Source organism: Phycodurus eques, chromosome 20, assembly GCF_024500275.1.
Source record: "Phycodurus eques isolate BA_2022a chromosome 20, UOR_Pequ_1.1, whole genome shotgun sequence".
In the NCBI taxonomy this organism is placed as follows: domain Eukaryota; kingdom Metazoa; phylum Chordata; class Actinopteri; order Syngnathiformes; family Syngnathidae; genus Phycodurus; species Phycodurus eques.
In genome coordinates this window covers 15,433,280-15,454,700 of record NC_084544.1, presented here as the reverse complement: position 1 = coordinate 15,454,700, position 21,421 = coordinate 15,433,280, and the positions used below count along the sequence as shown (strand labels likewise).

The window sequence follows — 21,421 nt, the reverse complement described above, 5'->3', positions numbered from 1 at the left end:
AAAGTGGAGCAATGAAGCAAAGGTGGATCTTCAAAGCAGTTTAGACTGCACAGACTGGAGTGTCTTTGAAAATTCAGCTGGCAGCCTGGATGAATATATGGACACTGTCACATCGTATATCAGTTTCTGTGAAGAGGTTTGTGTACCAACAAAGTCATTTCACACATTCAACAACAACAAGCCGTAGTTCACTGCCACACTTGAGCAGCTTCGCCAAGCTAAGGAGGACGCATATCAAAGCGGGGACAGGGCCCTGTATAATCGAGCTAGAAACCAGCTGACGGAATAAATTAACATTGCAAAGAGGAACTATGCAGCAAAGTTGGAAAAACAGTTTAGCGCAAAACACTCTAAATCAGTCTGGCATGCATTCCAATCACTGACTAATTACAAGCTACGACCCCCCCAAGCTGAGAACAATAGCACGATAGCCAACGACTTGATCACCTTCTACTGCAGATGTGAAAAGGACACTTTCACACCCAACACCCGACCACTATCACACCACCGACTTCTGCGTGAACAGGATGTGAGAGGCATTTTCAAACAACAAAAGATTAACAAAGCGGCAGGCCCATACCATGTGTCCCCATCCTGCCTTAAAGTCTGCGCGGACCTCCTTGCTCCAGTCTTCACACAGATCTTCAATAGATCTCTGGAACTGTGCGAAGTCCCATCCTGTTTGAAACGCTCCACCATCATTCCAGTCCCCAAGAAACCTACAATCTCGGGTCTAAATGACTACAGGCCTGTCGCCTTGACATCTGTGGTCATGAAGTCCTTTGAACGTCTCGTGCTGGACCACCTCAAGAGCGTCACAGGTCCCCTGCTGGACCCATGCAGTTTGCCTACCGAGCAAACAGGTCTTCGGATAATGCAGTCAACACGGGACCGCACTTCATCCTAGAACACCTCGACAGGGCAGGGACCTACGTGAGGATGCTGTTCGTGGACTTCAGCTCAGCGTTCAACACCATCATCCCTTTCCTCCAAGCTTCTCCAGCTCAACGTCTCACCTGCCAGTGGATTTACAGCTTCCTGACGGGCAGGACACAGCAGGTGAGGCTGGGGTAGGACACCTCAACCACACGCAGCATCAGCACTGGGGCGCCCCAAGGTTGTGTCCTCTCTCCGCTGCTCTTCTCTCTCTACACGAACGACTGCACCTCAACGCACCCGGCTGTCAAACTCTTAAAGTTTGCAGATGACACCGCTGTCATCGGCCTCATCAAGGACGGTGACGAGTCTGCATATCGACATGAAGTGGAGCGGCTGCAGCTGTGGTGCGGCCGACACAACCTGGAGCTGCACACGCTCAATACTGTAGAGATGATTGTGGACTTCAGGAGGCATCCTTCGCCACAGCTGCTCCTCATGCTGTCCAGCTGCCTTGTGTCAACCGTCGAGACCTTCAAGTTCCTGGGAATTACAGTCTCTCAGGACCTGAAGTGGCCGATCAACATCAACTGTGTCCTCAAAAAGGCCCAGCAGAGGATGTAGTTCCTGCGGCTACTGGTTTGGTACTGCTACAAAAAAGGACAAACTCCGACTTCAACGGACAATCAAAACTTCTGCAAAGATTGTCAGTACCCCCCTACCGACCCTTGAGGGCTTGCACGCTGCTATAACTAAGACAAGAGCGTGCAAAATCCTCCCGGACCTAACACCTAACCTACAATTCCATTGCAACATGCTGGCAATTTTTTTGTCTTGAGTTTGTTGTCACATTTCTGTTGGGCCAATTCTATTTTACTCGTGCACTCACTGTAGTAGTCTCGCCACGCTGCACTATAGGCATATTTGTTGTTGACCAATACTGCCCACTCATGCCAGAGTAGCATTTGCTCCATTTGCACACTGACTGAGGAGTATCTGCAACATTGTCCCAGATTATCACACTACTCGCTTGAAGTCTTGGCGCCCTTTGCACAATGGTCATTGCACCGGACTATTGCAATATTAGTCATTCGAACTGCTCTAAGTGCTAGAGGACTCTGCAAAAATAAATGTACCCGCATTACCAGATAACTAGCAACCCTTTATTGCTCAGTAACTGTTTTTTTTTTTGTCAATGTCTTTCTGTCTCCAAAGTGTTCTGTAAATTGACTGTCTGTTGTCGTACTAGAGCGGCTCCAATTACCGGAGACAAATCACTTGTGTGTTTTTTGGACATACTTGGCAAATAAAGATGATTCTGATTCTGATCACAGAAATAGTTGGAGGGAGGATTGTAATGGTTAAGGCAGAAATCCAAGATATTATGTTTAAATTTGTGAATGTATATGCACCAAATTGCGGGCAGGATCGTTTGGAGTTTATTCCAAGTATTGAAAGAAAAATTGGACAGCTGTGTTCAAGGAGAATGTGTTTCAGTTTTGGGGAGGGGGGGGGGGGGTGACTGGAACTGGAACTGTTGCACTGATCCCACTTTAGATAGAATAGGACAGGAGCCCCATACCCAGTTATCCTGTTTTTTGTCAAAGATGATGAAGGAGTTGGACTTAGCAGATGTGTGGAGGACGAAGCATCCAACGGACAGACAATACACTCGAATGAAAGTTTTTGATGGTGTGATTATTGCAGCCAGATTAGACAGATTTTATCTCTGTGGCTTTTAACACCAGGGCAATTAATTGTCAAATTTCCCCGGTTGGTTTTACAGATCATCTGGTATTGGAATTAATTTTGTCACACGTGGACAAGCCGAGATCATTCTGGCATTTTAATGTTAAAGCTTTACATGATTTAGTTTTTTGTGAAATTTTTAAATTGTTTTGGAGTAATTGGAGCGCCAAAGAAGGAGTTTTTTTCCTCCTTCGATCAGTGGTGCGAGGTAGGAAAAAGTCAAGTGAAAGTGTTTTGCCACCAGTACACATCCTTCTCTAGTATTAATGCTATGACGGCTATAGAGAAACTAGACATTGAGGTTTTGGAGTGTGTGGCTGCTGAAAATACAGAGCAGTTAAATAAAAAAAAAAAAAAGACAGCAGTTGACTTTTTTTCCACGTTCACGTTTCACCACACTGAGGGACATCGATGCACCCACCTCCTTCTTGATTAGAGAGCTCTTTTGGACAAAGGAAACAAATTGTGTGCCTTCAGCGGCCTGATGGGACGCAGACTTCAGATTCTGCAGAAATGAGAAGGCTAGCAGTGTCTTTCTACTCCAACCTGTTTGAGGCAGAAAGGTGCGATGGAAAGGCAGCAGAGACACTACTTCCCTCAGCTGGGATCTGATGTACAAGATGTACTTGGCTCTGACATTACTTTGAAGGAATTAAGGACTGCGGTGACCCAGTTGACCTCTGGTAAGGCCCCAGGTTTGGACGGAATACCAGCAAATTTCTATACAAACTTCTGGAATATAATTGGGATTGACTTGTGGGAGGTTTTTAAGGACTCCTTTGGGAAAGGGACTCTTTCAGCTTCCTGTCGGCGTGCGGTGATCTCTCTTCTGCCAAGAAAGGGGGCTTTAATTTTGCTCAAGAATTGGAGACTTGTAGCCTTGCTATGTACGGACTATAACATTTTATCCAAAGTTTTAGCAAACAGACTAAAAGTTTAGATTGACTTTGTAATTGGTGCAGACCAGTCGTACTGCGTCCCTGGCATATCCTTGTTGGATAATCTATTTTTAATGAGAGACATTTTTTATGTGTGCATGGCATAAGGTGTTGATGTAGGCATAATTTCCATTGATCAAGAAAAAGCATTTGATCGTGTGGATAATTCTTTCTTATTTTCCACATTGCGGGCATTTGGAGTTGGGGAGCTTTTTCTATCATGGGTGAAACTGCTGTACAAGAGTGCATGTTGTGTAGTTAAGGTTGGGGGAGGACTGAGCAGACCAGTCATGGTCGGGAGAGGGATTAGGCAAGGCTCCCCTATCTCGGGACTTTTGTATAGTTATGCTGTCGAGCCTCTCCTATTTAGATTTAGGAAAATTCTGAACGGTCTATGTCAATGCCTGAGATGATTTATAGCCCTCCCATAGTCGTGTCAGCCTATGCTGATGACATTAATGTAATGGTCCAGGGACATGGGGACATAGAGACACTGAGAGAAAGTCTAACGCTGTATGAAAAGACTTCCTCAGCTAAGGTGAAGTGGGATAAGAGTGAGGTATGTTGGGAAGGTAATCCAACACAAGGGACTGTGTATGGTCTCCCTGGTGGCCTTACATGGGGAAATAGTGGGTTGAAAATTCTGGGGATTTATTTGGGTGACGACAAGATGGTTGCTAAGAATTGAGAGGGAGTGCTGGGAAAAGTGCAGGCTAAGTTGTCTAGATGAAAATGGTTGCTACCACAGCTGTGTCACAGGAACTCTGATTGTAACCAATCTTGTTGCCTCTCTTCTGGTGGACACCAGGACTGATTAAACAGCTACAGAAGATGCTGGTGAACTTTTTCTGGACTGGTCATCACTGGATGAGAGCGTCGGTCATGTATCTTCCTGTGACGGAAGGGGGGCAGGGCCTTATAGATATTGCCTCCGGGATGGCTGCTTTTCGTTTACGGACGGCACAGAGGCTGTTGTACGGCTGGGTTACGACAAACATCTGGTCAGCCGTCACTCATCTTTTGCGCCGTAGGGCCGTACATCTGTTCCTGTTGTCCTCTGGCTACAGTCTGTATCGTCTGTCACTTTTTTACAGCTCTGACTTTGATGCTTGGCAGACTTTGGACTTTACTCGAGCCTCTGCAGAGCTTGGATTGTGGTTGTTTGAAGAGCCACTATTCAATAATGTTTTTCTAACTGTGAATGCTTTTTTGTCTGACCCTATAAGAAGCGCCTCACCGAACTCCTCCCATGCCAGAGTTTTTGCTTCAGCGACCACCAAAGTCGATCATCGAACTGCGACCTAGGGTGTCCTCGTGCCAAGTGCACAGTGTGGACACCCTTATGCTTGAACATGGTGTTCGTTATGGACAAGCCGTGATGAGCACAGAAGTCCAATAACAAAACACCGCTTGGGTTCTGTCGGGGGGGGGGGTGGGGTCCAGGTCTCACTGTCATTGCCCACGTGAGCATTGAAGTCCCCCAGCAGAACGATGGAGTCCCCAGCGGGAGCGCTCTCCAGCACCCCCTCCAAGGACTCCAAAAAGGTTGGGTACTCTGAACTGCTGTTTGGTGCATAGGCACAAACAACAGTCAGGATCCGTCCCCCCACCCGAAGGCGGAGAGGCTACCCTCTTGTCCACCGGGGTGAACCCCAACATACAGGCGCCGAGTCGGGGAGCAATAAGTATACCCACACCTGCACCTCTCTTCACCTCTCACCACGGGCAACTCCAGAGTGGAAGAAAGTCCAACCCCTCTCGAGAGGACTGGTACCAGAGCCCAAGCTGTGCGTGGAGGCGAGTCAGACTATATCAGGTCGGAACTTCTCGACCTCACACACCAGCTCGGGCTCCTTCCCTGCCAGAGAGGTGACATTCCACATCCCTAGAGCCAGCTTCTGTAGCCGGGGATCGGATTGCTAAGGTCCCCGCCTTCGGTCACCACCCAGCTCGCACTGCACCCGACCCCTATGGCCCCTCCCACAGGCGGTGAGCCCATGGGAAGGGCGACCCACGCTACCCTTTCGGGCTGTGCCTGGCCGGGCCCCTTGCGTGCAGGCCCGGCCACCAGGCAGTCTCCTTCGAGCCCGACCTCCAGGCCTGGCTCCAGAGGGGGGCCCCGGTGACCCGCGTCCAGGCAAGGGAAACCTGAGTCCATATTTTGTCTTCGTCATAAGGGGTCTTTGATCCGTGCTTTGTCTGGTCCCTCACCTAGGACCTGTTTGCCATGGGCACCAGCACCTCCAAATCTGAGACTATGGTCCTCAGTCGGAAAAGGGTGGCGTGCCCTATCCAAATCGGGGATGAGATCCTGCCCCAAGTGGAGGAGTTCAAGTATCTTGGGGTCTTGTTCATGAGTGAGGGAAGAATGGAACGGGAGATTGAAAGGCGGATCGGTGCAGCGTCTGCAGTGATGCGGACTTTGTATCGATCCGTTGTGGTAAAGAAGGAGCTAAGCCGGAAGGCGAGGCTCTCGATTTACCGGTCGATCTACGTTCCTACGCTCACCTATGGTCACGAGCTGTGGGTCGTGACTGAAAGAACAAGATTCCGGATGCGAAGCGGCCGAAATGAGTTTCCTCCGCAGGGTGTCCGGGCTCTCCCTTAGAGATAGGGTGAGAAACTCGGCCATCCGGGAGGATCTCAGAGTAGAGCCGCTGCTCCTCCACATCGAGAGAAGCCAGATGAGGTGGCTGGGGCATCTGATTCCGATGCCTCCCGGGCGCCTCCCTGGTGAGGTGTTCCGGGCCCGTCCCACCGGGAGGAGACCCCGGGGACAACCCAGGACACGCTGGAGACACTACATCCTTTGGCTGCCCTGGGAACGCCTCGGGATCCCCCCGGAAGAGCTGGATGAAGTGGCTGGGCGTCACTGCTAAAGCTACTGCCCCCGCGACCCGACCCGGATAAGCGGTAGAAAATGGATGGATGGATGGACTATAAGAAGAGCTTTCAGGGAGGCAGGGATATGTTAAGATGGGACACTTGATAAGGACATCCCCAGAGACACTGGCTGAGAGGACTGGTGTCCACTCTAACTTAGTTCACATGGTCTGGTGAAGGAGGTGTGGCAGTCACTATCAGCAAAACACCAGGACTTTATACGGAACAGTGATTTAGCTCACCAGTGGAGTGATGGGGCTGAGTCTGTCTTTCCTCCTCTTGGCGTGATTCTTGCTGTGGGGGAATGGAGGGAGCAGAGTGGAGTCGTACTGTCCCTAAAAACTGCAGAACTTGGGAACTTTAGCTCCTATAATGGAAGAGAGTTGGTGCTGAACAATGGATCGCTCACTGGAGTCAGAGTGTCGAGGTGGACAGAGGTGTTTGGTTCGGAATATTCCCCAAAAGGAAGCCGGTCGGTCCTGTATAAGCCTTCTGATGAAAAACGGATGGGTGATATCAAATGGAGGACTATACATGGAATAATAGCTACGAACATATACAGAGCTCACTTTTACACTGGCACTGGGGAAGGTTGTCCATTTTGTTTACAGGCAGAGACGTTGGACCACTTAGTGCTTCTATGTCCCCCGTTGGCTGGTATTTTTTAAATGTTAAAGGAGTGGGTGGGGGGTTTAGGAGAGGATTTCTCTTTCCAGCTTTTTATCTTTGGACCAACTTATTCCAGAAAAAGAAAGAAAACTGTGGTGTTAATGGATTTTATGTTTGCTAATGCTAAATTGGCTATATGGAAAAGCAGGAAAAACAAGATGGTTGGAGTTAGTTGCACACCTTTTATACGGTTACCAATAATCTGGATGCCTTTGTGGATAGGTAGGCTATTGAAAATGTTTTGTGCTCAGGAGTGAATATGGATCACTGGTGTTGCATTTTAAAAAATGTTTCTACATATTTGTGTACATTTAAATTTTTGGGGTTTTAATTTTTTTTTTTGGTCTTTATTTTGTTTATGTATATTGGGGTCTTTGTCAAAAGGTGTGCTAAATAAAGTTTATTGAAAAGTCAAAAAGTCTTCTTATTATTATTATTATTTGACTTTATAGTTGTAGTGCCTTTGGCCCGGTTGCCACACTCCCCCACACCAATGATGTGATAAACTGCATATTTCCAAGCCGCCCTGCTGTGCAAGACGACCATAAGGATGCCTAATTTATCTCACCCGGACCTTAAACTAATTAGCAGCTCCCCGACGAATCTGGATTCCAGACATCAAAAACCATTTTGATGTGCAGAACTGATATTGACCAAAAGGTTGGGAGATTCTCTCTCCAATAAGACCAAGGTGAGGCAGATCGAAAACGATGGATTTATTAGTTGGATATACCACAAGTTGAACTACAACACCCGGACCTTGAGTTATGTTTAAGCACTGCCTTTTACAGGAACTCAAATACAGCAATGAACTACTTGTTTTAATATTAAGACATGCACGCAAGCCGCCGCCAAATGCTCACTGGGAACAATTGCTGGGACACAGGCGACACCCGCTGGCGTTTGAGAGGAACTGCAAACCTGTGGACTCTCATTCGAAGTTTCGTGAACTGAAGATAAATGTCTGTTTTGACATTTTAGGAACTCTGCAGAAACATTCCAAATGTATGCCTTGATGTCTGTGTCATTGTTTCAGCTCCAAGACTTTGAGAACTGTTCGTCTTGATTTGAAGCCAAACCGTACGAAATGTTGTATTGAACAATAAGCAGTTGATCTGCCAAGACTAAAGTTTAAACAATCACTCTATATGCTTTATCTATAAGTAAGAGTACAAAGTTGGGAGTGTTTTATATTAACATATGATGTTTGTGTAGACCAAAATTCAGGTTTTTCCATCCCTTAGACACGCCCCCCGGGGTATTTAACCATTTGGCTCCCGCCTCTTCTGCTTTTGGCTCCCGCCTCTGCTTCTGCTCTTAGCTCTTTCCTAACAGCTCTCCAGCTACGGGGCGGCCTTCCCCTTTTCTCTCTGTCCTCCGTTGACACCACATGCGCTTTCCGGTCGAAGAAGGATTCGATCGGTTTTCTCAGCCTGATCTGTTCGTAGATTTTCTATAAAATTCCACTTCTTGTGTTTTGAGTTCATTATAAACCTCTGTAATCGAGGACTCTTATTTCATAAATGTAGCAGCCTTCTAGAATATGAGACTGAGGTTTTTCGTCCCTTATTCCTAAATTTTACACATCTAAAAAAGAGACGTGGTTACCCCTTTTCAAGACAAAAATAGTGATTATAACGTTAAATGTAAAATCACGCTAAACCGGAAGCAACGCAGGCGTCGGTGCTGGGTTATTTTTTTCTCCTAAGTTAATTAAGTTTTTATCCAAAACCAATATACGCTACTTAGTTGTTTATTGTTTGTTTATTATATCCATAATTAATGTTATCTGATACCTTTAGAAGAAACAAAATAAATTTAGGACATTCGCCTGCTCTTTGCAGTATCCAGGTATTTATTTCACCGTCACGCTGGTTGGATTTTTGGCTCAAAAATTACTGAATCAATTTCCAAACACTGAATTGTTTCGGAGGGTTAGAGTCAGGGGTGTCAAACTAATTTTTGTCGCGGGCTGTATTGTTGGTATGGTTTCCCTCAGAGGGCCGTTATGACCGTGCAACCATATAAATCATTCATTGCCTGATCATAGTATTATATATACACAACGAAATGATGGATAACTTTCAAATCAGAAGTAAAGGATAATAGTATGTTCAACTATTGTTCAAGTTGCTGTAAAAAGGGGTTTGGTAACAAACAAAAAAATGCTTGCAATATCTCAACATTATTTATGCACATATTATGATGTGAAACTTTGGTACATATTTTAGCAAGAATCATGGAAGTTGATGCAAATGATTTGCTTTGGCCGGCCACATAAGATGATGTGGCTGACTTCAAACTGATCCCGCGGGCCGGACGAAATTGCTGAACGGGCTGAATCGTTATACCCCGAATAATATACCCCTAATAAATGTGTGTATGTGTGTGTTTAAACCATTTTTCTAAATGTCCGGCTGCTAATTTCATGGCAAATACACTGTTTTGTTCACGAATAGTAAATAGGACTCCAGTATTCATGCGTCACTAGCCGGGAACCTCACCACACTTCACTGCCTTCCACTAGAATCACACAATGCAGCATGATCCTATTATTCTGAACAGAACTGTACCTTACATACTATACATTCTGTATACTCTATCCTTATCGTCAAAGTAACTAATATAAACCTTGCAAATCCTCTCTTCCCTAGTATGACGATCAGCTGATCAGTCCAAAGCAGTTTGTACATATTTCTGGAAAGGCCACTCTGAAAGACTGGAAACGAGCAATCCGGATGGGTGGAGTCATGCTAAGGTGGGCTTTTACTGTAAAATGAATTAAATGTTTAGCAGCAATAGGTATGCGTATACAGTATATGTTTATTTGGACCTTGTTCCATTATAGACACTGGGTGATGAAAAACCTCTTGATCCTCCTCCTTGAAATCACAAGGCATAGCAGCAAGCAGCATATCATGCACTATCTTGGCTAAAGCTTAATTTACTCAGGTAATTAATGCCCCTGAATTAGAGAAAAGCAGTCCACATTTTGAATTTTAATAATCCAATCAAGACCACTAGAAGCACATCTGCACACCCTCAAATGTTTTTTTCTCCAAGTCCACAAAGTAAACCACTACAGCTGTCTTTGAAAGATACAGTATGAAGGGTGCCTTCTCCAGACTGCATGTTTCATCTCCTTCCACAGATAGGATTTCGATCATTGCTCATAAGGCCAATTTCAGAATAGTTTGTTTTGTTTTGAGCCATATTTGGGTTTTAGCTGTGTACTTTTGAGTTTTTATCCTGTTGGAGGATCCGACACCTGCAGCAAGCCCAAGCTTTCTGATGACATTGTGCAGCAGATTCTGCTCCACAATGCCTTGTTCGTCTTGAGATGTCATTGTGCTCTGCAACATATTCAAGACATGCTGTGCCTGTTGCCACAAAGGAGCCCCAGTATGTAACCGAGCCCTCTCCTTGTTTCACCGTAGGTACAGTGTTCTTTTCTATGTTCTGTTTATCGATGCAAAAATGAACCATACAAGGATATTGTATCCAACACCTCAGTCTGCCAATCCAGAGGCACTGTCCCTGATGTACATGCGATGTTGCAGAGGCGTGTCAACCAGGACAGCCCCACAACATCCAGAGCCTTCAGGAACTCGGGGCGAATCTCATCCTTGCCTTCGAGCAGCTTTTTAACCACCTCAGTGACCTCAACCCCAGAAATAGGAGAGCCCGCCTCAGAGAACCCAGGCTCTGCTTCCTCATGGGAAGGCCTGTCGGTGGAATTGACGAGGTCTTCGACGTATTCTCCCCACCGTCTCACAACGTCCCGAGTCGAGGTCAGCGGCGCCCCATCCCCGCTATACACATTGTTGATGGTGCATTGCTTCCCCCTCCTGAGACGCCGGATGGTGGACTAAAATTTCCTTGAAGGTGCCCGGAAGTCTCTCCATGGCCTCACCGAACCCCTCCCATACCAGACTTTTTGCTTCAGCGCCCACCAAAGCTGCATTCCGCTTGGCCAACCGTTACCCATAAGCTGCCTCAGGAGTCCCACAGGCCAATTAGGCCCGATAGGACTCCTCCTTCAGCTTGACGGCACACCAACGGGTTCGGGGATTGCTGCCACGACAGGCACCGGCCACCTTACGGCCAGAGCTCCGGTCGGCCGCCTCAGCAATGGAGGCGCGAAACATGGTCCACTCGGAGTCGATGTCCCCCGCCTTCCCCGGAACATGAGCAAAGTTCTGTCGGAGGTGGGAGTTGAAACTACTGACAGGGGATTCTGCCAGACGTTCCCATCAGACCCTCACAATACGTTTGGGCCTGTCACGTCGGACCGGCATCTTCCCCCACCATCGGAGCCAACTCACCACCAGGTGGTGATCAGTTGACAGCTCTGCCCCTCTCTTCACCCGAGTGTCCAAGACATGTGGCCGCAAGTCCGATGACACGACCACAAAGTCGATCATCAAACTGCGTCCTAGGGTGTCCTGGTGTCAAATGCACGTGTAGACACCCTTATGCTTGACCATGGTGTTCGTTATGGACAATCCGTGATGAGCACAGAAGTCCAATAACAGAACACCGCTCGGGTTCTGATTGGGGGGGCCGTTCCTCCCACTCAGGTCCTTCCAGGTCTCACTGTCATTGCCCACGTGAGCATTGAAGTCCCCCAGCAGAACGCTGCAGTCGCTAGTGGGAGCGCTCTCCAGCACCCCCTCCAAGGAATCCAAAAAGGGTGGGTACTCACAAACAACAGTCAGGACCCGTCCCCCCGACCCGAAGGCGGAGGGAGGCTACCCTCCCGTCCACCGGGGTGAACCCCAACGTACAGGTGCCGAGCCGGGGGGCAATAAGTATACCCACACCTGCTTGCCACCTCTCACCGTGGGCAACTCGAGAGTGGAAGAGAGTCCAACCCCTCTCAAAGGAGTGGTACCAGAGCCCAAGCTGTGCGTGGAGGCGAGTCCGACTACAATTAGTCGGAACTTCTCGACCTCACACACCAGCTCGGGCTCCTTCCCTGCCAGAGAGGTGACATTTGACGCCCCTAGAGCCAGCTTCTGTAGCCGGGGATCGGATCGCCAAGGTCCCTGCCTTGGTCCACCGCCCATCTCACACTGCACCTGACCCTATGGCCCCTCCCACAGGTGGTGAGCCCACGGGTAGGGGGACCCACCTTACCCTTTTAAGCTGTGCCCCCATGTGTGCAGACCCGGCCACCAGGCGCTTGCCTTCAAGCCCCACCTCCAGGCCTGGCTCCAGAGGGGGGCCCCGGTGACCTTTCACTTCCTTAAAAGAGCAGGAGACATTCCACCTCTTTGGCCATCTATTTTCAGCACACAGCACACTTCCTGTGTTGCCATGGAGACGATTTACAGTCAAGATTACAATTGCTCCCTATAATCTTTTATCAAGGGAAAAACAGCCAAAGTGTAACTGTCTTGTTCACCCAACCCGTTCTCCTTCTCAACTCCGGAGGACAGCCCAGATCTGATTAACCTTCAAAACAGCACATGTGTGTGAAACATATACTCATCATATCAACAAACAACATTGAAAACATGCATGGAACAATTTGCTTTTATGAACATTTTATTGCAAACCCCGTCTTCCTTCGTGTTCTTACGGATTGTAGTATGATCACTTGGACTACAGAAATGGAGACGTGTGAAATGTTTTTTCTGCAGGAAATTATTCAAAATGAATATTTTAAAGTCCCAGACCTAAATTTGACATGCTTATTCTGTTTATTATGAGTTCCAAATTAGTTCATAGCGTCATTAAATTTCTCCACTCCCTCCAGAAAGATTATGGATTCAGGCCAGCTTGACTTCTATCAACACACTACATTGTGTACAAACACTTGCCGTAGCACCAAGTTTGACCTGTTAATCAACAACACACGGTTCCCACCAGACAACAGTGGACTCTCATCTGCGTCTTCTCAAGGTGAGGACATGCCACAATGTAACTATTTTTTCAATATTTTTATTTTTGGTACACGAAACTGTTGTATGTCATGTTTACAGAAGGATTTTTGCTCAAAGAATTCTAGTTGGTCTTTTTTTGTTTTTGTTTGTTTTTTTGTAATCTGCATTTTGATTGTTTTTTAAATTTCTGTAAGAAGATAAGGTTTAGTTTTATCTGGCTTGCAAACTATACTGTATATTATGAGTATCAGGACTTTCTTACCTTTACATAAAGCACACACCACTCTACTATGATGACGACAACTAATTAGTAACATCACTACTAGCAGGTGGATTTTCACATGGTAGCTGCTCCAATCCCCTCTGTTGGCACAATACAAGAGCTTCTTGAGTGAACTTCACAAACACAGTTATAAACCATCTCTCTTCTGCCCATTAGGCAGGGTGATGAATAACCATAGAGCAGGGCTCCAGATTATTATTATTTTTTTTTTTTGCGGACAGCATAGTGGCCCCAAAGTTAAAACTTTAGGGGCTCAATTTTAAAATGTAGGGGTGCACACTGTAAATCGACTTGCCAAGTAAATATTACCATTTCCTGAAGTTATCATTGACAAATACTTGAACACTAATTGCAGAAACTACAATATTTTAAATTCACATTATATTGAGCAACGTTTGACACAACATAAATACAAAGAAAAATTATACCTCTAAAATTAGGGGTGATTTATGGAGTACCGTGGATTTGGTCCGCACCTTTGTTTTTGAGCCACAGCATTGTACATTTTGGGTTTGTGTTTTGTACATGAAGAGAACAATGTATCATAAATTGGTAGTTAGTTAATGCACGGTTAATTAAGAGATTAATAGCAGAATGCAAGCATTCAACTTTAATCCCTAAACGGAAGTATAGTTTATATTAAAACAATTAAGTGTAACAAATTCACCTCACCCCTCCTGGAAGCCGTCACCTTATTGTGGTGGAGGGGTTTATGTGTCCCAATGATTGAAGGAGCTAAATTGTCTGAGGCTTCACGCCACTGGTAGGGTCACCCATGGCAAACAGGTCCTAGGTGAGTGACCAGACAAAGCACGGCAAAAAGAGCCCTATGATGAAAGATGTTAATGGGTTGAGGTTTCCCTTGCCCGGACGCGGGTCACCCCACTGGAGCCAGGCCTGGAGGTGAGGCTCGAAGGTGAGCGCCTGGTGGCCGGGCCTGCACACATGGCGCCCGGCCGGGCACAGCTCAAAAGGGTAACGTGGGTCCCCCTTCCCATGGACTCATCACCTGTGGGAGGGGCTATAGGGGTCGTGTGCAGTGTGAGCTGGGCGGTGGCCGAAAGCAGGGACCTTGGTGATCTGATCCCCGGCTACAGAAACTGCCTCTAGGGACGTGGAATGTAACCTCTCTGGCAAGGAAGGAGCCCGAGCTGGTGTGTGAGGTCGAGAGGTTCCGACTAGATATAGTTAGGCTTGCCTCCACACAGGGTTTGGGCTCTGGTACCTGTGCTCTCGAGAGGGGTTGGACTTTCTTCCACTCTGGAGTTGCCCACGGTGAGAGGCGCCGAGTGGGTCTGGGTATACTGGGTGTTCTGTTATTGGACTTCTGTTCTCATCACGGATTGTCCATAATGTACACCATGTTCAAGCATAAGGGTGTCCACATGTGCACTTGGCACCAGGACACCCTAGGTCGCAGTTTGATGATCGACTTTGTGGGTGGATGAACAGTGGACCAGCTCTACACCCTCGGCAGGGTCCTCGAGGGTCCATGGGAGTATGCCCAACCGGTCTAGCATGTGTTTTGTGGACTGGGAGAAGGCGTTCAACCGTGTCCCTCAGGGAGTCCTGTGTCCTTCGGGAGTATGGGGTACCAAATCCCCTGATACGGGCTGTTCAGCCCGTGCACGGGCGGTGTCAGAGAGTCTGCATTGCCGTTAGTAAGTCGGACTCGTTTCCGGTGAGAGTTGGACTAGGCCAAGGCTGCCCTTTGTCACCGATTCTGTTCATAACATTTATGGACAGAATTTCTACATGCAGCTAAGGCGTAGAGGGGGTCCGGTTTGCTGGCCTCAGAATTGCATCTCTACTTTTTGCAGATGATGTGCTTCTGTTGGCTTCAACAAGCCGTGATCGCCAACTCTCACTGGAGCGGTTCGCAGCCGAGTTTGAAGCAGCTGGGATGGGAATCAGCACCTCCAAATCTGATACCATGGTCCTCTGTCGGAAAATGGTGGCGTGCCCTCTCCAGGTCGGGGATGAGATCCTGCCTCAAGTGGAGGAGTTCAAGTATCTTGGGGTCTTCTTCACAAATGAGGGAAGAATGGAACGGGAGATCGACAGGAGGATCTGTGCAGCGTCTGCAGTGATGCAGACTTTGTATCGGACCGTTGTGGTAAAGAAGGAGCTAAGCCGTAAAGCGTTCTCTGAATTTACCAGTCGATCTACGTTCTCCTCACCTATGGTCATGAGCTGTGGGTCGTGACCGAAAGAACAAGATCCCGGATACAAGCAGCCGAAATGAGTTGTAAAAGGCATCTATGATAGTAAACTAGGCGGCACGGTGGGCGACTGGTTAGAGTGTCTGCCTCACAGTTCTGAGGAACGGGGTTCAATCCTCGCCCCGCCTATGTGGAGTTTGCATGTTCTCCCCGTGCCTGTGTGGGTTTTCTCCGGGTACTCAGGTTTCCTCCCACATTCCAGAAACATGAATGGTAGGTTAATTGAATACTCTAAATTGCACGTAGGTGTGAATGTGAGTGCAAATGGTTGTTTTTTTTATATGTGCCCTGCGACTGGCTGGCAACCATTTCAGGGTGTACCCCGCCTCCTGCCCGATGACAGCTGGGATAGGCTCCAGTACTCCCGTGACCCTTGTGGGGATAAGCGGCTCAGAAAAATTGATGGATGGATGCTAAACTACTAAAGCATAAGTATTTAGGAAAAAAAGGACACAGAACCTCTAATATGTACTTAAGGGTAAGGAAATGGCAGTCGGCCTTAATACAATAGCTAAGTAAAGCAATAGGTATGCAATGTTTCCTCTCCCGTTACTTTTATCCACCCAAAAATTAACTACTGCATTAAGCCATTATTCTGGTAAACGCAACCTCGACTCATGCTTGGCTGGATCGGCAAATTTTCCTCGGACATTGAATGCATGGAGAAGAAGGTGAATGTCAGCATTTGGAGCTTGGAGCGCGGTTCTCTTGGTAGTTGGCTGGTATGCAGACTTTGTTTTCACCTGCTCAGAGACATCTTAAGTGAAACTAATTTCTAACTTTGTCTCCAAAACATCTAACCTTAAGACATCTAATCTTAATTTCCACCACCTCCAGCTGTGCTTCCTGTTGTCTTTTCAGTGCCACTGTCTCTAATCTGTACATCATGGCTGGCTTCATATCATGACTGGCCTCACCACTGTTTTATAAACTTTGCCCTTCATCCTGGCAGACTCTTCTGTCACATAACACACCTGACACCTTCCTCCACCCGTTCCAACCTGCTTGGACCCGTTTCTTCACTTCCTTACCGCGCTCACCATTTCGCTGGAGACAATGTCATCTGCAAACATCATGGTCCACGGGGATTCCAGTCTAACCTCATCTGTCAGCCTATCCATTACCACTGCAAACAGGAAGGGGCTCAGGGCTGATCCCTGATGCAGTTTCACCTCCCCCTTAAACTCCTCTGTCACACCTCACCACTGGTCTCCTACCCTCATATATGTCCTGTATTATTCGAACATACTTCTCTTCCACTCCAGACTTCCGCATGCAGTACAATACCACAGTTCCTCTTTGGGTACTCTGTCATAGGCTGTCTCTACATCCACAAAGACACAGTGTTCACACAAAGACTCAGTGTTCACACAGCTCCTTCTGACCTTCTCTGTACTTTTCCATCAACATACTCAAGGCAAATAATGCATCTGTGGTACTCTTTCTAGGCATGAAACCACACTGTTTCTCACAAATACTCACTTCTGTCCTGAGTCTAGCCTCCACTACTCTTTCCCATAACTTCATTGTGTGGCTCATCAACTTTATTCCTCTTTAGTTCTAACAGCTTTGCAGCTTTGCACATAATATTTTCATCCGTGTAGCGTATATTTATCAAATAAAAATGTAATTAATTTAAGAGAAAAGAGTAAGCCGAAAGCGATGCTTGCGTTACTAAATTTTTGGTTTAAATGTTAAAATCAAACTAATATGTCTCGTAAAAGGGCTCCACGTCACTTTTTATAGGTATTAAATATAGGGAAAGTGACGACCAACCTTTTTATCAGTCTCGTAATCTGAAGGTTGCTACACTGTATGAAATATTGAGTTCTATATGACAGAGGGTTACTTTAACTCAGAACACACAAAACACAACCGAGAGTGGAATTTTATGGTATATTTAATGACATCTACAAGGGATCTAGAGGGAAACACACAAAGGGGTCTAACTAACGAAAAATAATAATACTAATAATCATAAAAAGGTGCAAAGTAGGTGCACGAAAAGGGAAATAGAGCATCGTGTGTTGGACCAAAGTTGGAAACGTGACCGTTTGCTGCGTCCAGTGCGGATGGGAGAGAGAGATAGAGAGAACAAAATTGAGATTTTGTCTGAAGCTAGTAATTTCCCCGAAATTATTAGGCACTAATATTGTACAATCTGGCAAAACCTTTGCCGTGTCTACTCACGAGTGTAATTTCAAGCTGGTGGGTGGTATTCTCTCTCTGAAAATGGCTCAGGAAGCAAGGCGACAGATTTGGTTGCAGAAGAAAAAGATTTAGAAAAAGACAAAGAATTGTTATGCGTCACGCCTTCTTGGGAGAGTAGGACCGTCTCGCTCCCCACCTGCTTCCCGGGATCCGCTCGCAAGTCCGGAGGACTCACGCTAGGCTCGTAGCCGAACAGGCAACTGTTCGGGAGGCTTAGCAGTGGAGATCCGCAGAAGCGAGGGAGCCAGATCTCCATCTCCGAGCCGTGTGCCCGAATAAAGAAAGGGCAAAAGTGGAAGGGGTGGCCCACGGCCAGCCCGGCAGGCGAGCTGCCACCAAGACAAGAGGAGAGGAAAAAAAATACGAGAGAGCAAAACACACAAGCGCCAGGGTTAAGTACCCCAGGGGCGTGTCGAAGAGGAACGGAGAAGACCACACCCATCGGCTTGAATCTGGTCGACAAATTTGATAAAATGGGTTTAGAATCATATATTAATATAAAATAACCTCAACTTGGTACTCTCTTTACTCACAGGTCAAACTAATGGAATGTTTATACTTTAGTTTTGGCAACTCAACTGCTTATGATTCAAATCACATTTCATGCTGCTGGGAGTCAAATCAAGACAAACAATTCTCAAAATCTCACGATTGCATTTGTAAAGTTGACACACTGACACAGACAGCAAGGCATACATTTGGCAAATTTCTGCAGCGTTTATGAAATGTCAAAACAGACATTTAACCTTGGTTAAACATCAAATGAGAGTCCGCCTGGTTCTCCTGCAGTTCCTCTCGATACCAGCGGGTGTTGCCTTGCCCCAGCAATTGTTCCTATTTACAGACAGGTGGTTCGGTGGAAACATCTGGCTTTTGATGCTTGGGAGTTCAGACTTCGAGGGTCGATGTTAATTAGTTTAGGGCCCACGAGGCGTTTTACTTGGGGCAGTCTCAGGGCAGGGCGGCTTCGAAGGCTGCAGTTTATGAAACCTGGGGGAGCCACTGTGTCACCTCCGTTTGCGGGGAGCATGTACGCTACACCTGCTAGAATTCTGTTGAACAAGCTGCTCAAAAACTCCACAGCCACCTCTCCTCGATGCTTCCATACCTCCACAGGAATGTCATCAGGACCAACTGCCTTTCCATTTTTCATCCTTTTTAATGCTTTCTAACTTTCCCCTTACGAATCATTGCCACTTCCTGGTCCACCACACTTGTCTCTTCTACTCTTCCTTCTCTCTCATTTTCCTCATTCATCAACTCTTCAAAGTATTCATTCCATCTGTCCAGCACACTGCTCGCACCACTCAACACATTTCCATCTCTATAACTTAATCACCCTTACCTGCTGCACATCCTTCCCATCTCTATCCCTCTGTCTGGCCAACCTGTATAGATCCTTTTCTCCTTCTTCAGTGTCCAACCTGGGATACATGTCATCATATGCCTCGTTTGGCCTTTGCCACCTCTACCTTTACCATACGTTGCATCTCAATGTATTCCTTTCTCCTCTCCTCGGTCCTCTAAGTGTCCCGCTTCTTCCAAGCTAACCTCTTTCCTTGTATGATTTCCTGTACTGTGAGGTTCCACCACCAAGTCTCCTTCTCTCCTTTCATAACAGAAGATACACCAAGTACTCTCCTGCCCATCTCTCTGATCACCTTGGCTGTAGTGGTCCAGTCTTCTGGAAGCTCCTCCTGTCCACCGAGAGCCTGTCTCACGTCTTCCAAAAAAGCCGCACAACACTCTACCTCTCTCAGTTTTCACCACATGGTTCTCTGCTCTGCCTTTGTCTTCGTAATCTTCCTCCCCACCACCAAAGTCATCTTACACACCACCATCTTATGCTGTCTAGCCACACTCTCCCCTACCACTACCTTACAGTCAGCAACCTCCTTCAGATTACATCGTCTGCACAAAATGTAATCCACCTGCGTGCTTCTACTTACGCTCTTGTACTTCACCCTATGTTCCTGCCTCTTCTGGGAAAAAAAGTGTTCACTACAGCCATTTCCATCCTTTTTGCAAAGTCTACCACCATCTGTCCCTCCAAGTTCCTTTCCTGAATGCCGTTGTTACCCATTACTTCTTCATCACCCCTGTTTCTTTAACCAACATGTCCATTACAATTTGCACCAATCACGACTCTCTCTCTGTCTGGGATGCTCAGAACTAATTTGTCTACCTCCTTCCAGAATTTCTCTTTCACCTCTAGGTCACATCCTACCTAATCACATTATACATAACACCCACAAATTCAAGTTTCAGCCTCATCACTTCAATCTGATACTCTTTTAAACTCCAAGACATTCTGAGCTAATTCTTCCTTTGAAATAACACGTACTCCATTTCTCTTCCCATCTACACCATGGTAAAACAATTGAACCCCTGCCCCTAAACTTCTCGCCTTACTGCCTTTCCACCTGGTCTCCTGGACACGCAATATATCAACCTTTCTCCTAATCATTATGTCAACCAACTCCCGAGATTTTCCTGTCATAGTCCTCACATTCAATTCAAGGCTCTGTGTTTTCCTCTTCTTTTTCTGCCCAAGAACTCGCTTTCCACCTCTCCTTTGTCTTCGACTCATAGTAGCTGAATTTCCACCAGCACCCTGCAGGTTAATGGTGCAGGGCACGGACGTTGTTCACCCGGGTCACGACCGATCGGGTATGGAATTATTTCGATGAAAGCTCATATTTGTTTGTCAAAGTTTTTTGCCGGATTTTTGCCCTTCCTTGACACAACCTTCTGCATTTGTCCGGGCTTGGGACCGGCCGACAGTTTGCACTGGGTTGTGCCCCCGATAGGGCTGCATTCGAGTCAGCGTGACAGCAAGGACCAGAAATCAGCGCAGGGACCAAGAGCATTGCAGGAGCGATTCAAGAGGAATGAGAGAAGAGAGCACTGACGGAGAGAATAAAAGACCTGATCAGCCGTTCATCTGTTCCTGCGGGCTCCCTCCCTCCAAAAGGGGGGCCTCCTTCCTTTCAGTGTGAATCTGCGTATCCTACCGCCAATTCCAATGAAGTTGGAACGATGTCTTGAACCCATATTTAATTGAATACACTACAAAGACAATATATTTAATGTTCAAACTGATACACTTGATTGTTTTTAAGCAAATAATTATTGACCTACAATTTTATGGCTGCAACACGTTCCAAAAAAGCTGGGACAGGGTCATATTTACCACTTTGTTACATTACCTTTTCTTTTAACAACATTCAATAAAAGTTTGGGAACTGAGGACACTAATTATTGAAGCTTTGTAGGTGGAATTCTTTCCCATTCTTGCTTGATGTACAGCTTTAGCTGTTCAACAGTCTGGGGTCTCCGTTGTCGTATTTTAAGCTTCATAATGCGCCACACATTTTCAATGGGAGACAGGTCTGGACTGCAGGCAGGCCAGTCTGGTACCCGCACTCTTTTACTACGAAGCCATGCTGTTGTAACACGTGCATAATGTGGTTTGACATTGTCTTGCTGAAATAAGCAAGCATATGTTTCTCCAAAACCTGTATGTACCTTTCAGCATTAATGGTGCCTTCACAGATGTGTAAGTTACCAATGCCATTGGCACGAACATAGCCCCACACCATCACAGATGCTGGCTTTTGAACTTTGTATCCATAAGCTCGGAGAAACCGGCGGCGTTTCTGGGTGTTGTTAATAAATGGCTTTTGCTTTGCATAGTAGAGT

The 21,421-nt window shown here is 46.6% G+C and overlaps 1 protein-coding gene across 1 annotated transcript in view; it reads left to right on the top strand.

Moving 5' to 3' along the window:
- The window catches only part of gmeb1 (glucocorticoid modulatory element binding protein 1), an 80,654-nt gene that overhangs the window by 12,939 nt on the left and 46,294 nt on the right, over nucleotides 1–21,421 (top strand). Inside the window, 2 exon segments of the mRNA XM_061664204.1 lie at nucleotides 9,770–9,873; nucleotides 12,877–13,022. Of these exon segments, the coding sequence (XP_061520188.1) occupies nucleotides 9,770–9,873; nucleotides 12,877–13,022 (250 nt within the window).